Below are 14258 nucleotides of genomic sequence, written 5' to 3' on the forward strand. Positions count from 1 at the left end.
CAAACTGTTTATTTTAATCATTTAAATACTCAAAAAATAGGCACATTACTAGAAAAACTAAAATTGTTTTAACCATATCTTTAAAAATATACTTAATACACACCCAAGCATTCTTTTAGATACTTAGATATTTTTATTGGTTATTCAGAATAAAAACGCTCAAACTGTTTATCTTAATCAATTAAATACTCAAAAAGTAGGCACATTACTAGAAAAACTAAAATTGTTTTAACAATATCTTTAAAATATACTTAATACACACCCAAGCATTCTTTTAGATACTTAGATATTTTTATTGGTTATTCAGAATAAAAACGCTCAAACTGTTTATCTTAATCATTTAAATACTCAAAAAGCAGGCACATTACTAGAAAAACTCAAATTGTTTTAACAATATCTTTAAAATATACTTAATACACACCCAAGCATTCTTTTAGATACTTAGATATTTTTATTGGTTATTCAGAATAAAAACGCTCAAACTGTTTATCTTAATCATTTAAATACTCAAAACGCAGGCACATTACTAGAAAAACTAAAATTGTTTTAACCATATCTTTAAAATATACTTAATACACACCCAAGCATTCTTTTAGATACTTAGATATTTTTATTGGTTATTCAGAATAAAAACGCTCAAACTGTTTATCTTAATCATTTAAATACTCAAAAAGTAGGCACATTACTAGAAAAACTAAAATTGTTTTAACAATATCTTTAAAATATACTTAATACACACCCAAGCATTCTTTTAGATACTTAGATATTTTTATTGGTTATTCAGAATAAAAACGCTCAAACTGTTTATCTTAATCAATTAAATACCTACTCAAAAAGTAGGCACATTACTAGAAAAACTCAAATTGTTTTAACAATATCTTTAAAATATACTTAATACACACCCAAGCATTCTTTTAGATACTTAGATATTTTTATTGGTTATTCAGAATAAAAACGCTCAAACTGTTTATCTTAATCAATTAAATACCTACTCAAAAAGTAGGCACATTACTAGAAAAACTAAAATTGTTTTAACCATATCTTTAAAATGAGACAACCAAAAAATAAGGCCGTAATGTAGTTTGAAGTTTAACATAGTTCTTAAGGAGAAAAGCTCAAGGTTATTTCACTATAACTGAATTTTAAAGTTTTTTCATTTGTTAAGTAACAAAATGCTATTTTCTACAAACTTTTTAGAACTAACACTACTGACTTTAAAACTATTGCTTGGGATGTACACTTTATAATTAAAATACGTCCTGAAATGGATAATTTTCTCAAAAAAAATCTGTTCTATGTTTCAGCACCAGAGATCCTGCACTATGAACCAATAACACTTGCAGCTGATATGTGGTAAGAAATCTAGACTATAACTTTTTCATAAGGAAAAAGTCAATAAGTTAACATTACCAAAGATAGTGGCATAGTGGCTCTCCCATAACACAACAATAAATTTTTTCCTTATCAAACTAGAATTCTCCTCATTATTAATGTACAACCAAACTGTGAACACCAAGATGAAAATAGATTCAATAAGTTGGAAAGCACCAACTCAGAACATTTCTAAAAATATCTCAATTTACAGTCACAGTATATTTTATAACGTTTGTTTTTGTATCTGATGATGTGAAAAATTATCTACCTTAACACTTCGCACTAGACGATGATATGTGTATTGTACTCAAAAAATAAAAAAGGTAATAATGGGAGTGGAATGGAAAATGATGGTCTAACATTATTTGTACAAGTATATCAAGGACGTATCCTGTGAGGGAGTCCAAGGGATCCGGGTCTTCCCTCCTAAATTTTCAATTACTTTTTTAGTAAATGATTATTATTATTTAAATAATTCTGACTTACTGATATGTACTGTTGAAAGATCATTCTCAACAAAGATACGTTGAAGAACTATTTAAGAAATAAAATGGGGCTTTACTCTTTGTCCACTACGGGAAAATATCAGTTGTCTAGACTCCCCCAAAATGTTTTCCTGGCTGCGTTCAAAGTTTTGGCTGATACACTCAAGTATTATGTAATTATGAAAGTGAATGTGGTATTACTTATTCTGTACTTCGTCATTATAGTTGTAATTGTATTGAAAATAAACGAGGCTGGAATTAAATTTAAAGTTTTGTGTTCAGAGAGGGATTTTATATAAACCTCAGACTAGGCTTTTGATCCTCTGGGGTTCAGTGATATAGTTGGAAAACCTTGAATAGGCTTAGAAACTTAATAATAAAATTTATCAATATTAAAATTTTAAAACTTTCATACAAAACTAAATATGATCAACTCTGATAAAATTTTAGCCATTAAAAGTATGTGCATATTAGTATTTTTTCCTTAATCATTATAATAAAACAAATCTCATCGAATGTTTTGTTTCAAAAGTGGAAGCACTGTGAAAAGTCATACTATACTCCAAACATTTAAAATACTTTACAAGTTTGATAATGGTAAGCTAACTACGTCTTTTATATACAGGTATGAAAAGCAGTCTAGATCTGTATTATCTCTGCTAAAACCACTGTCAAAAATCATCCAAATGCCATCTCTTCCTGCTAATTTTGAAACAAATTTATATAAGAATATAAAGTCACAAAGAAGTTTTTAACCTAATGGGACCTACTTTTGGTGTATCCAAAATTTAACTAGGAAGCATCTCCAACTCAGAATTTTCAAATAATAACCTCCCCCATACTCCCTGTACAGTCTAGTTTTCAATTTGGCTTATTAATTTTGCAATATATTGAGTTCTTACTTTTGGATACATCAACAAGTAATGAAATTTAAGCTTTCCAGATTGAATTTAAAGTGTTTGTTCCACTTCCAATAATGGATCACAAGGAGTAGTTGCATTGATGGTACATCCTTTACTGAAAAATGTTTCAAAATATTTTATACATAACAATTTAATTTATTCTTTCACTTGTGTCAGTTTAAAATTTAATATGAGAAAAATACACAAATCAGACTTGTGTATAACTCATCTAAATATAACTTTGTGCTTCGTGTAGGTCTTTGGGTGTGACGACATATGTTCTACTCACCGGATTCTCACCTTTTGGTGGAGAGACAGACCAGGAGACTTTCCTCAACATCTCCCAGGCAGCTCTGGACTTTCCTGATGAGCTCTTCGAGGACATTTCTGATGATGCAAAGGACTTCATCAAGAGATTACTTGTCAGAGATCCAAAGTAAGATCTCTTGTCAAACATGGTTAATGTAATTTAAATAGGTATATAGGTAATAATTTTAGATAGGTAATTCATTAATTTTTCTAAATTAAAAACCAAGCTCATCCAAACTCCAAATTTCAAATCCAAATTTAGGTGCCTCACTAAGGTTAGTTCTCAGACCTGCATAAAGAATTTGCTAGTGTTATGATGTTTGCTATAAATGGTAGTTTATAGGTATGCCCACAGGATGGCCCTATGAACTGCATTCAAAGGATACTTTTGTTTTATGTTTTCTGTGGGGCTAATTGCTCAATTTTAATATTAAATTTTGTGCATTTGATATAAACTAAAATATTGAAGTATAATAAAATTGTTAATGGGCACAGAAAACGTGTCTTTGTCAATGGATTTTAAAGTTAATGTTAATCTTTCTCCCTATATCTTCAAAGTTTGTTGCCATACACTAAAACATAACATCTTAGATGTCATTTTAAAAGGTCCTATGAATGTCATATTAATGCAACAACATGGTTTTTAAATGTAAATATCATATTTTAAAGGCATACTTTTACAAGATTCAATATTTTATAACCTCATGAATCGTATGTTTCTGAGCTAAAATAAATTGTAAAATGTAGTTCTTTTATGAGCCCAAGAAATTGAGAGTGGCAGGAAAGCATGCTAAGAATAAGAAGGCAGGTGTACATGCCACATAGACTATACTATCATTCAAAAATAAGGCTCCGCAAAGTTCATTTGTTTTTGTGCTTGTTAGATGTGATGTTGTTGTCAGTCTGTGATGAAATGGCAGGACAACAGCAGCTTGCCTGTAACAACCAATCAGTAATGCATGTATTATCTCTTGAGCTTGGTACAGTGAATTATAATATTAAAATTGTTACCCAATACACAATCATTTATTTGATGCACTTATGTTAAGACAACTTCTGTTATTGTTTTTTATATTAAAAATTATGGTTTAAGGAGCCGAATGACTGCCCGAGAGTGCCTGAGGCACAGATGGTTAGCGTCCAACCGCAAACCCAATGGGACCAAGACTTCACCAAGACCAGACACCATCTCTTCTCCAGATCCTGCTCGGAGAGTCGGCTGTTCATCCTGCCCTCCGTCCACCAACCAGAAGAACCTCCGCAAGTACCTGTCCAAATCCAGAGAGGCTCTTTTTGAAAAAGTGATCTCCCGATCCAAAGATCTCCCGCAAGAGAATTTGAGAAAGTCCACACTAATGTCTCGCTACAACAAGACCCGCAGGATGTGTGAGAGTCAGATGTCCTTGGTCTCCAAATCCCGAGAACGTCTGCTTATGTCTGATCAACAGTCTATGATGGCACAGAATCTCCACAGATCTAGAGAGAAATTGTATGGGCTGAGAAGTCTATCAAAGTCACATGAAGTTCTCAACCTGTGCAAAACTGTTGGGGCTCTTAACTCTGATTTTAGTGTACCTGAATCTTCACCATTGCGTGGAATTTTGAAGAAGCTCACCAGAGCTACTACAACTGATTTTTCAACTTTGGCGGGAGAGATCAAAGAAAGAAATTCAAACTGTTCTTCAACATCCAGTTTGAATGAGAAGGATAAGACTAACCCTGAGAAAGCATCTAAAGAGCAACTAGATAAGGAAACTTCCAATAGTGCAACTACTTGTTCGGAAACAGAGAAAAGTTCAAAACAAGATTTAGCCATACCACCAGAAGTCCAACCACTTCAGTCTGTTTTGACTTTTATGTGTAATAACAACATCAATAATGAACCAAAAAACGATTCTTCAAAAAATGAAGACTGTAATAAAGAAAATGTAGCAGTTGATAATCATGAAACGGGTGAATTCATAGAAGTTAAAAAAGAAGATGAAATTACTCATGAGAAGAAAGAAAAGCACAGACCACCACCTCTGTTTACCAAGCAGTTGTCAATTCTTCAATCTGATGATGATCCTCAGTCCCCAGAAGCTAATCTTGATTCGTTATCGTTGACTGAAGGTACGAGTACTTCGTGTTCTGAAATATCTGACGAAGACGCTGGCAGTCTAGAAAGAATTACAGGTGATATCTCAACTGAAGAAGATGAGCCAAGGTACACTGTAGCTCAGTTAATTTCTGCTTACAACCTTCATCAAGAAATAGTCACAAAATGCTCCCTTGAAGTAACCATGAATGCAGAGAACGTGGAAACGAAAATACCTCCACTGATTGAGAGGGTTCCAAATAAGAAATTCCCCACCGGCCCTAATGCTCTGAGACTCTTTATCCCAAATATTGACATAGCTTCCAGGTGTACAAAACGAACTGCCAGAAAGAAGCCAACAATGAGACCAGCACCAAAAAGAATAGAAGAGATTACAGAAGAAACTAAAGATAATATAGAATCAAATACACCTTCAGGACCACTTACTCTATCAGAAAATCTAATTTGTGAAAATTCTCTTACTGATTCAAAATCACCTGACAAAATTGTTAAATCTCTATCAATCGATGTTGTAAAGTCAGTCCCTCTCAAGTACAAAGTGGAGAAGAGTGAATCCAAAGAGAAGTGCCGACTATCAAGTGACAACCTTCCCAGGAATTTTGTGCGCTCCAGCTCCATCTCTAGTGAAGCTAGTTTTAAATCTAGTGGTGCATCCAGTAATGTAACAACATCAATGGAAGAACTATCGCCTAATGAAAGGAAACCCCGTAGTAATAGATCTTCAGGCATTGCCTCAAGTGATGGTGACCAGTCAGTAGATACATGGGGAAGAGCACTCAACTCAACCGCTGGCTCATCTAGAACATCCGACAAATCATCTCACACTACACCAAGGCCAAACAGAAAGTCCTTTTGCAGCCCAAGAGGCCCCGTCATCCACACGGACTCTAAAACCAGGAGGAAGTCAAGTCCAATAATGAAACCGTTTTACTAATGCAATAATCACTTAAAAAATGAAAATGCAGCTATTGACTTTTTTGGTAAAGATTATTAGGACTATATTCTGCATTTCTCTTTTTATAAGTGATATTATTGTGATTGTGATTTGCTCAATTCATTGGATCTACAAAGTGTCATTTTTGTTTGTAACATTTATCTCAATTGTGTTCAAAGAAATTTCTGTCAGTTCTTTATTATTTCTAGAATGAGATGACGTTGATCAAGCTCTACGGAGACTAGTAAAGAGTTCCGCTTTCAAGAAGTTGACGTGTTCTAATAAAGAATTGTCTGTCTTGACCTTTAGTAGCTTTTCTAGTGCCAAATAAACTAAGACAATGGACAATTTTGTGCTAAGTGTGGGTTCTAGTCATATAACATGAATGGCCCACACAAATTTTGCACAGACCCTTAGTTTTGTATAAGCTTACACCTAAAAAGGTGATACTTTGCTACCACCCTATTCAAAATGTTTGAGAGGGCTTTAGTGTTTACAAATAAGTTAGCATTCCATTGTATTTTGTGTAAAGACATGAGGAAATTATGTATTATAAATCTAATGTAATGTTTTGTTGTGCATTATGACATGTATAGTGTAAGTTTCTTAAAAGACAATTTATTTTTCAATGTAAATACCCGTGATTTCATTCAATAACTCAATACAAAAATACTACCATTTTGAACTCAAAACATAACCTTCAAACACTTAAACAAGCAAATAAATTATTATTTAAGTCTAATTAATATTTATTTTATTTATTTATTTATTGCTCATTGAATTAGTCTTATGATATTGTTCAAAATATCCATATGTCTAGATCGTGATGCGTTGTCTTGTACAAATGTAAAAAGAGTTGTCTGTAAAGAAAGCTCTGTCAAGAGACAAATAAAGTTTCCAATAACTAATGTTGTTTTTCTTACTTCTTTCATGGTCTTATAACTAGAGCCATCATCCCTTAACATGTCAAATCACTAACGAGTTTTGACAAGCAAAAGGCTGTGACTGCATTAAGGCGTCACAGAATTCCTCAATCAGCGTAGTTGGAACAGAAAATGGAGTCAATATGAAATACAATTACTACGCAAAGTCTGTATGATGCAGATGAAAAGAATAAAGAATTTTTTTTCTGAAAATGCAGTTAATGACCTAGATTCTCAGTAGTAAAATTGTTATAAAACTATTTGAATTTTCTGAAAAATGTCATCATTCTTCTTAAGCTCTTCATTCAGCAAAGCATTTATTATATCAGTAGCACTTACTGGTCTAACTAAATTGATCGAGTGAGTCTATGAGGCCTTCATCCAGTCACCGCCTTCTGTTTGTCGAAACCCATCAGTGATATGTAGGAAATCTGAACAAATTCCTTGCTTGCTATAGTGTTAAAGTTTAATTCGTTGATTACTGGAAAAGTGTAATTGAAGCATAATTGAACCTGATTATTCTAACAATTCTGAGGTGTATATGTTTTTGTACTCACTATAAGAAAAAGGTCGATCACCAACTTCAACATAGCCATTATTCAACATACCTTGATGAGTACAAACTTTTTGTTCTATAGCTGTAGTGTTTATTGTATTAACACTAACATAATCCACTAACTGTTCAGTGCAAACAGAATTACTAAAAGTCAAGGAAGGTTTCAAATTATCCTCATAAACAAATTGTGACATTCTCAGAGATTCATAGTTGATATTATCCCAGCCTTGCATCGGTTACCATTCATTCTTTTTAACTCAATTTAAAAACATTTCAAGTTCAGTTGGATTAAAGTGAGTCTAAAAAGTCTTAAGAAATTAAAAAAAAAAAAAACAGCTGAACTCTAGACACATTTTTGTGCATTTTTACTCTGACTTGCCTCTATCAATCGATACTTCACAAGTGTAACAACTGTATAATAAGGGTGTAAAATTATGGGTTACATGGTGTTACTTTACTAATTAATTAACTGATTTCCACGCCTGAGATAAGAAGAGAAAATACATGTTCCCACATAATCCTTGAAACTGCCATCCTATTCAAATACTAAAACTAATAATTTTATTGCTAATTGAGAAAACCTAATTGTAACAAAGTCCTACCTTTAATTCACATAATAACTAGTAGGCACCCAAAATATTTATGAGGTTTTCATTCTGAGATGTAAATTGCTATACTGATTCATTAGTATAATAAAATTCATAGTATTTTAAGATTAATAGTTGACAATGGATGTTTCAAGACAACTGTATTATGGATATGTGCGATTATCATGAACTACAAATACTGTTCATGCATCACATATTCCAGCCATGATGTGATTTTTCTTTTATTCACTTTTTTTCTGCCTTTGGTAATGGACTCGCTTTGGAGTATCATTACTGTATTTTTATTTTCATATTTCTTGCATGCTTAACCTTCTGTTTTAGGGTCTGTTACCTAAAGGGAAGCACATAGCAGTTCTCGACTAGAAACATCGTAATTCAGATGTTATAATATATATAATGTTAACAAATCTCCATAATACTGTAATCCCTTCAAAAAGCCTATGTTATCGTATTTAACTCTGTACTTCTGGAACCGATCCCGATAGTCGGACCTATCAGTAGTGTGCCATCCACTCAATGCAGGAATTTTAATCGCAGTATGAATGTTTATAAGTCATATATGGCAAATCCAGTCACTAATACCAACTTAATAATACTACTGTATATCATATTAACTAACAACTAACTTTAGCTTGACACATTGATGCTTACACATGTCACTGAACTATCCCCTAAAATGTTATTGAATTATCTCTATGTGCCACCCAAAACTAAATTTCCATAATATAACTTACTGGGTATGCTAATAAAAGACATATATTTTTGTTTTTATATTTCCACAAATATTTTCAGAAGTATTAAATAATTTTGGATGAGATGTTACATACAGGCTTACAAGAATAACATTTATAATATTTTAAATAATACAGTATTCAAAATTAAAAATAAACCAGCTTTAAAAATCTTTCAGAACACAGTTTAGAACTTTATATCATAACAGTTCAATAGTTGAATATTGATAAGGGTAGGGTTATAGTGAATATCGTTATACTAGTGTTTATTATACACTACTTAGAGGATACACTAAGAGGTTGTATTGTCTTTGAAAGTATGAATAAAAAATACAAAAGTATTTCCCCTTCAAAGACAGGATTAAATCCATAAGCTCATTCATGTTCTAAGTAAACTATATTAATTTGCTTAAAAGTTATTGTTGACAAAACAATCATTTGCATGGATTTAATTATTAGGACTTTTTGCATTGTTATACAAAAAAAGTATACTACTGTGTTTCATGTATGCTTGGGTTCATCATCTCCAGTCTAGACTTCATGCTGTTCATCATGTATCACTTAATAATAATTATTATTATTATTAGGTGATAATAATTGTTATAATTAAATTAAATTATTATTATAACTTTGAGAGGAGGAGTCCATTGCCACATTTTTATAGTTTCTTAATGTCTGATTCAAATAGTAGTACTGCTTTACTGCTATTTTACTTTTGTAAAGTACTCCGAGTTATTTGAAAGTCCAAACTCACCAGGATCTACGGGCAGTCAACCAGAAAGTTTACAACCATGTGAAGATATGTTGCATTGGGGTTTTGGCTAATTAAAGAGAACAACAGTTTTCTTTGTTACTTATTTATTTTCAACGAAGTTCATTACAAAAAAGAACACATCTCACAAATCTTACAAACAGTAATACTGGATGAGGAATTACCTATCATCAACAATCGTACAGAAAAATAGAGATTTCTAGTAACTTACTTCTTAATATATACAACGAGGGACTCTTGAAGGACGAGTTATTTCTGTCCATTTCTCTAAGTACATAAGTGGAGAGGCATGAATGATTGAGTATTTTTCTAATAATATCATTTCTACAATACACCAGAAGACTGAGTGTAGTTAAAAAAGCATGATTTAAAACCACCTTCAGTATTTTTTTTTTTTTTTTAATTAGGTGCGAAATACTTAAAATCAGAATAATTAGTTTAAGTATCTTGTCTGGAAATAATTATCAGTGTACATTTATCCATAATATGCCAGTTTTAACAAAATGTTTTAACTTACTTATAACATATATTTTACTGTTTATTTGTGACAATTCAGCTTCTATCAAAACATCAAATTTATAATTAATACCAAAGTAATGTATTATAAATATTATACCTATAACAACTAGTTTCATTCAGGTAATATCAATTAACATATTGTGTTCAAATGCTTTTTAATCAAACGTTTTAAAAAGTGATAAATGTTTCCTTGATCTCATCTGAATTCATTTCCAAAACCATAACAATTATGTTTAACATGAATTTCTTGGAGACCTCTTATAAAACCTATTTTTCTGATCATTCACTCAGAAGTAAAATATCATTCACTATGATCAATACAGTTATGCCGACTCAGCCATATTTCCAAGAGAACAATGAGGAGGAATGACAAGAATCACGCACAATCAAAAGATATTTTACTTCTGTAGACATGTATGTATGTACCAAGATAATCTATTTTCAAGATTTTACTTTTTTTATTTTTAGATATGCATTATTTAACTTACTGCATACAGGATACATTCAATAATGTTGTGTACAAAGCAATAATCATCATAAATTAATCATTTAAGTTTTCTAGCTAAGGACCTTCTTCTTTGCTAATGTGTTATAATATATGAAAAATGTTTGATTTTCAATTAAAATTTATCATTTTTCAATTTGAAATCTGTATCTATTGCCATAACACAAAACCACATTACTTAAATTGGACCATTTTTCATTACTCTGTCAAGCTGAATTTTTTACATATAAACTAAAATTCTATAACTTGTAATGTTTTTATTTAGAACAATTACTCAATAAATTACAACAGCTGTCTGTCTACTGTTATATACTATTTTTTTAGTAACGAGAGTTCTTTTGTGTATATTTATGTTAATTTTAGTTTTCTATATTAGTTGAACACAAAATAGGAATTGAAATTTTTTTTCATTATTTTATCCATTCTTCTGCTTCTTAAAACCAATTGTTTTTAGCTCTAACCCATCTTGAACATTAGAATTAAATATTAAATATTTGTATTTTCATTATACTTTTTAAATAGTCTTCAGAAATTAAAATTATAATAGCCTAGTTAAGCTGATATGTTTGAGATTAGATAATTCTTGGTGTATTAGTGTATTGCAATACATCCTCACTTGACGTAGACAAATTATTGAAGAAATGAGTTTAAATGAGATCAAGAAAATATGTAATAGATAAGTTTAATTTATAGACAAACATAGCTGGAGAGTAAATTACAGCCTAGGCTGGAAAGTAGACATATTCTTTGCGAGCGTGCTAGTTCCTAGATGAGACAAAACAACCACAGAATTAACGTAGAATCACTTCCAAATTAAAGTCACATGCACATTTTCCAACCAACTTTAAAATACTGTACAAAAGAAGTCTTCAGCAAATAATATGAGCATCAAACTATTTCTGTTCGGCCGGCAGCTGCACGTCAAGTTTACAATTTTTAGCCACACATAAAGTACATGTAGCATTGTAATCATATTTGGTGTTGCGGATTTCTATTAAAGTACATTAATTTTCAAATCACTGAATATGTACATAGTTTTATTCCATGACAGAAACAAGTCAACAGTTATTGTGTTGGTGCACTGAATGTGCTTATTACTTTTATTGTAGTAAGCTATTAGGTAACTAACTAACAAGATGAATTTGAGAATAAGGAAAATGATCAAAACATGTATAAAGATTCAAAATATAGTCATAGCTTTCAAAACAAATCTGGACCTGCCTTAAAAATGTTTTTTTATATAATAATATAATACTTTCAATGGTCCTGCAAAGAAACTTTAAAACTAAACCAAAACTTAACCAAAACCTTTTTTTAGTACTCAACAAGTATATACGTTTGGAAATTCAAAACTTGATGTATTACGCTTTTAACCTTCACATATTTAAATATACTTTGTAAAATATACATGCACAAAAGCCTATTTATAGCATTTGTATAGTTAACTGTTAACTGACTGCATACAATGTAAAGAATAAATAGTAAATACTAACAGCTACCAGCATTGAGGTATATTAGTTATCGCTACAAATAAAAAAAACAATTCCTTTGAGAAATTTCCACACTTCTGTAATAACATACTTTCCCAACAATTTGGTAACTTAACACGTTCTATTCTCCATATAAAAACAGCTCTAACAACAAGGCACATGAACACAGCAACTTAACATACTATATACAACACGACAAAACAATATACGATGAGACATACATATATTAAATATATTAAATACAGATTTGTTAATGCGAACAGAATATAGCAGTATTTACACAAACATAAGCTTCTAAATAGACGAGTTATAAATGAGGTGAGAAAAACTGAGACATCAATTAATTACTTCTAGAATTACAGTGGAGGGGAATGATTTCATTTAATTTTTGCTCCACCTGTAAATTGTGAAACCTCTCCAATAGGAACTTCTCTTTCGCAGTATCTGTGTTAAAACTTAAAATTACAGTTAATTTTTAAAAATCCTTTTATTGTACGGTACTCATTTTTAATGTTACAACCCGTCTAGAATTATGACTTGATCTAATTCACAATATTTCAAATTATGTATGAGTACTTTTTTGATAAAAAAATGCTATTAAGCACCATCTATGAATGTTTTAGTACTCCTCAAAACTCTACAATAGATATTGATATAATTATTGCTTGAATTTTGTTTGCGAATTAATTAAACTGTATCAGACTCACTTAATTTTTCTCATTCCACTATGTTTATACATATATTTATTTGAATAGTTAGTGTCTTTTTAAAAATAGCTATCACATCTAGCTCTACAGTTTTTGGTACCCTAGAAGAAAACAAATTTTGCACTCTCATTAAAGTGCCTGTTTTAGATATCTACGTGTTTGGGCAATATATATATATATAGGCAAATTCCTCAGTTTTGCCTATAAAGACGAGCTGACACCAATGGCCATTATTGTATCTTGAACTGAAAATAAAACAATATTTCATCTTTATTAATATTTATTATGTAATTTTATCGTACCAGAATCATTCAATAAAGTCAGAATTCTAGACGGATTAACTATATAGTTTATTGCAAACACAAATATATGATAATGAATCAAATTCTATGAACTACTTTTACACTAAGTAATAACACTTAATTATTTTTGATATGTCATTTTTTTATTTATTTTTTGTGTTACTGGATGATTAACTTCAGTATAGCCAGACTCAAAGATATTACCCTAGTGTATTAACTTATGTTTCTTTAATTGTTAAGGTCTATTTTATCTAACATATACATGTTTTAATAGACATGTTAGTCACACTGTGTGTTTTTTACTTATACAAATCAAATTTATAGATATTCAAGACATATATTCCTAGAGGATAAATTATGGTTTTACATATTGTATGTTAAGTAATAATTAATAAATAGGAACTCAATTTTAGTACAGAAGAATATTTATTAATTACAAATTTAGAAACGTATTTAAACATGTTATTTTATTCCTGCATGTGCACTCAGTTATATGAGGCTATGTGAAAAATTAATCACCCACTAATAAAGGAAATTCGTAAGAAAAGATTATAAAACTAGTAACATGATTTGAGCTATCAACCGGGGAACAATTTACCGGGAACTTTGAAACACAGATGCAGCACAGATTGTAACATTTTCACTAAACTATCAACTTAACCTAACTCGTAGAAGGTACTGTAGATGCGTTTAGTGACAGAATCCAGTGATTTTGCGAGTTTCTAACCAGAATGTCAGTAGAGTAATAATAACTTAGTTTATTTGTTAGTATAAAATATGCATCAGTCTTATACGTTCTATTACTAGATTTACAATATTTATCTGCTAAGTTGTTACATCTAGTTGGAAGCTTTGACAGTACTGTTTAGTACTGAAGTGACGGACGCAACAGTTGGTAACACTGCGCAGAGCAATGGGCGGTGATACGACTCAACGAATTTTGACTTGTAATCTAGTTCAGTGATGCCGCCTTCGTTCACATTTCACTGTGCCATCCTGCAATGTTTAAATAAAAATATTTAAATGACTTCAAAAACAAAACA

At 30.9% G+C, this 14258-nt stretch overlaps 2 protein-coding genes across 5 annotated transcripts in view; one reads left to right on the top strand and one right to left on the bottom strand.

Annotated features, from left to right (window-relative positions):
* LOC124366104 (probable serine/threonine-protein kinase fhkD) overlaps positions 1-7010 on the top strand; it is a 119634-nt gene extending 112624 nt beyond the window's left edge. The window contains exons 5-7 of the mRNA XM_046822358.1: positions 1305-1353; positions 3018-3197; positions 4164-7010. Of these exons, the coding sequence (XP_046678314.1) occupies positions 1305-1353; positions 3018-3197; positions 4164-6102 (2168 nt within the window). The 3' untranslated portion in view covers positions 6103-7010. The remainder of the gene's footprint in view (positions 1-1304; positions 1354-3017; positions 3198-4163) is intronic.
* Positions 7011-9761: 2751 nt separating this feature from the next.
* LOC124366105 (dorsal-ventral patterning protein Sog) overlaps positions 9762-14258 on the bottom strand; it is a 59965-nt gene continuing 55468 nt past the window's right edge. For all 4 annotated transcript variants that reach the window (XM_046822363.1, XM_046822360.1, XM_046822361.1 and 1 more), the window contains exon 14: positions 9762-14211. In XM_046822363.1, the coding sequence (XP_046678319.1) occupies positions 14173-14211 (39 nt within the window). In that variant the 3' untranslated portion in view covers positions 9762-14172. The remainder of the gene's footprint in view (positions 14212-14258) is intronic.

Source organism: Homalodisca vitripennis, chromosome 7 (assembly GCF_021130785.1).
Source record: "Homalodisca vitripennis isolate AUS2020 chromosome 7, UT_GWSS_2.1, whole genome shotgun sequence".
In the NCBI taxonomy this organism is placed as follows: domain Eukaryota; kingdom Metazoa; phylum Arthropoda; class Insecta; order Hemiptera; family Cicadellidae; genus Homalodisca; species Homalodisca vitripennis.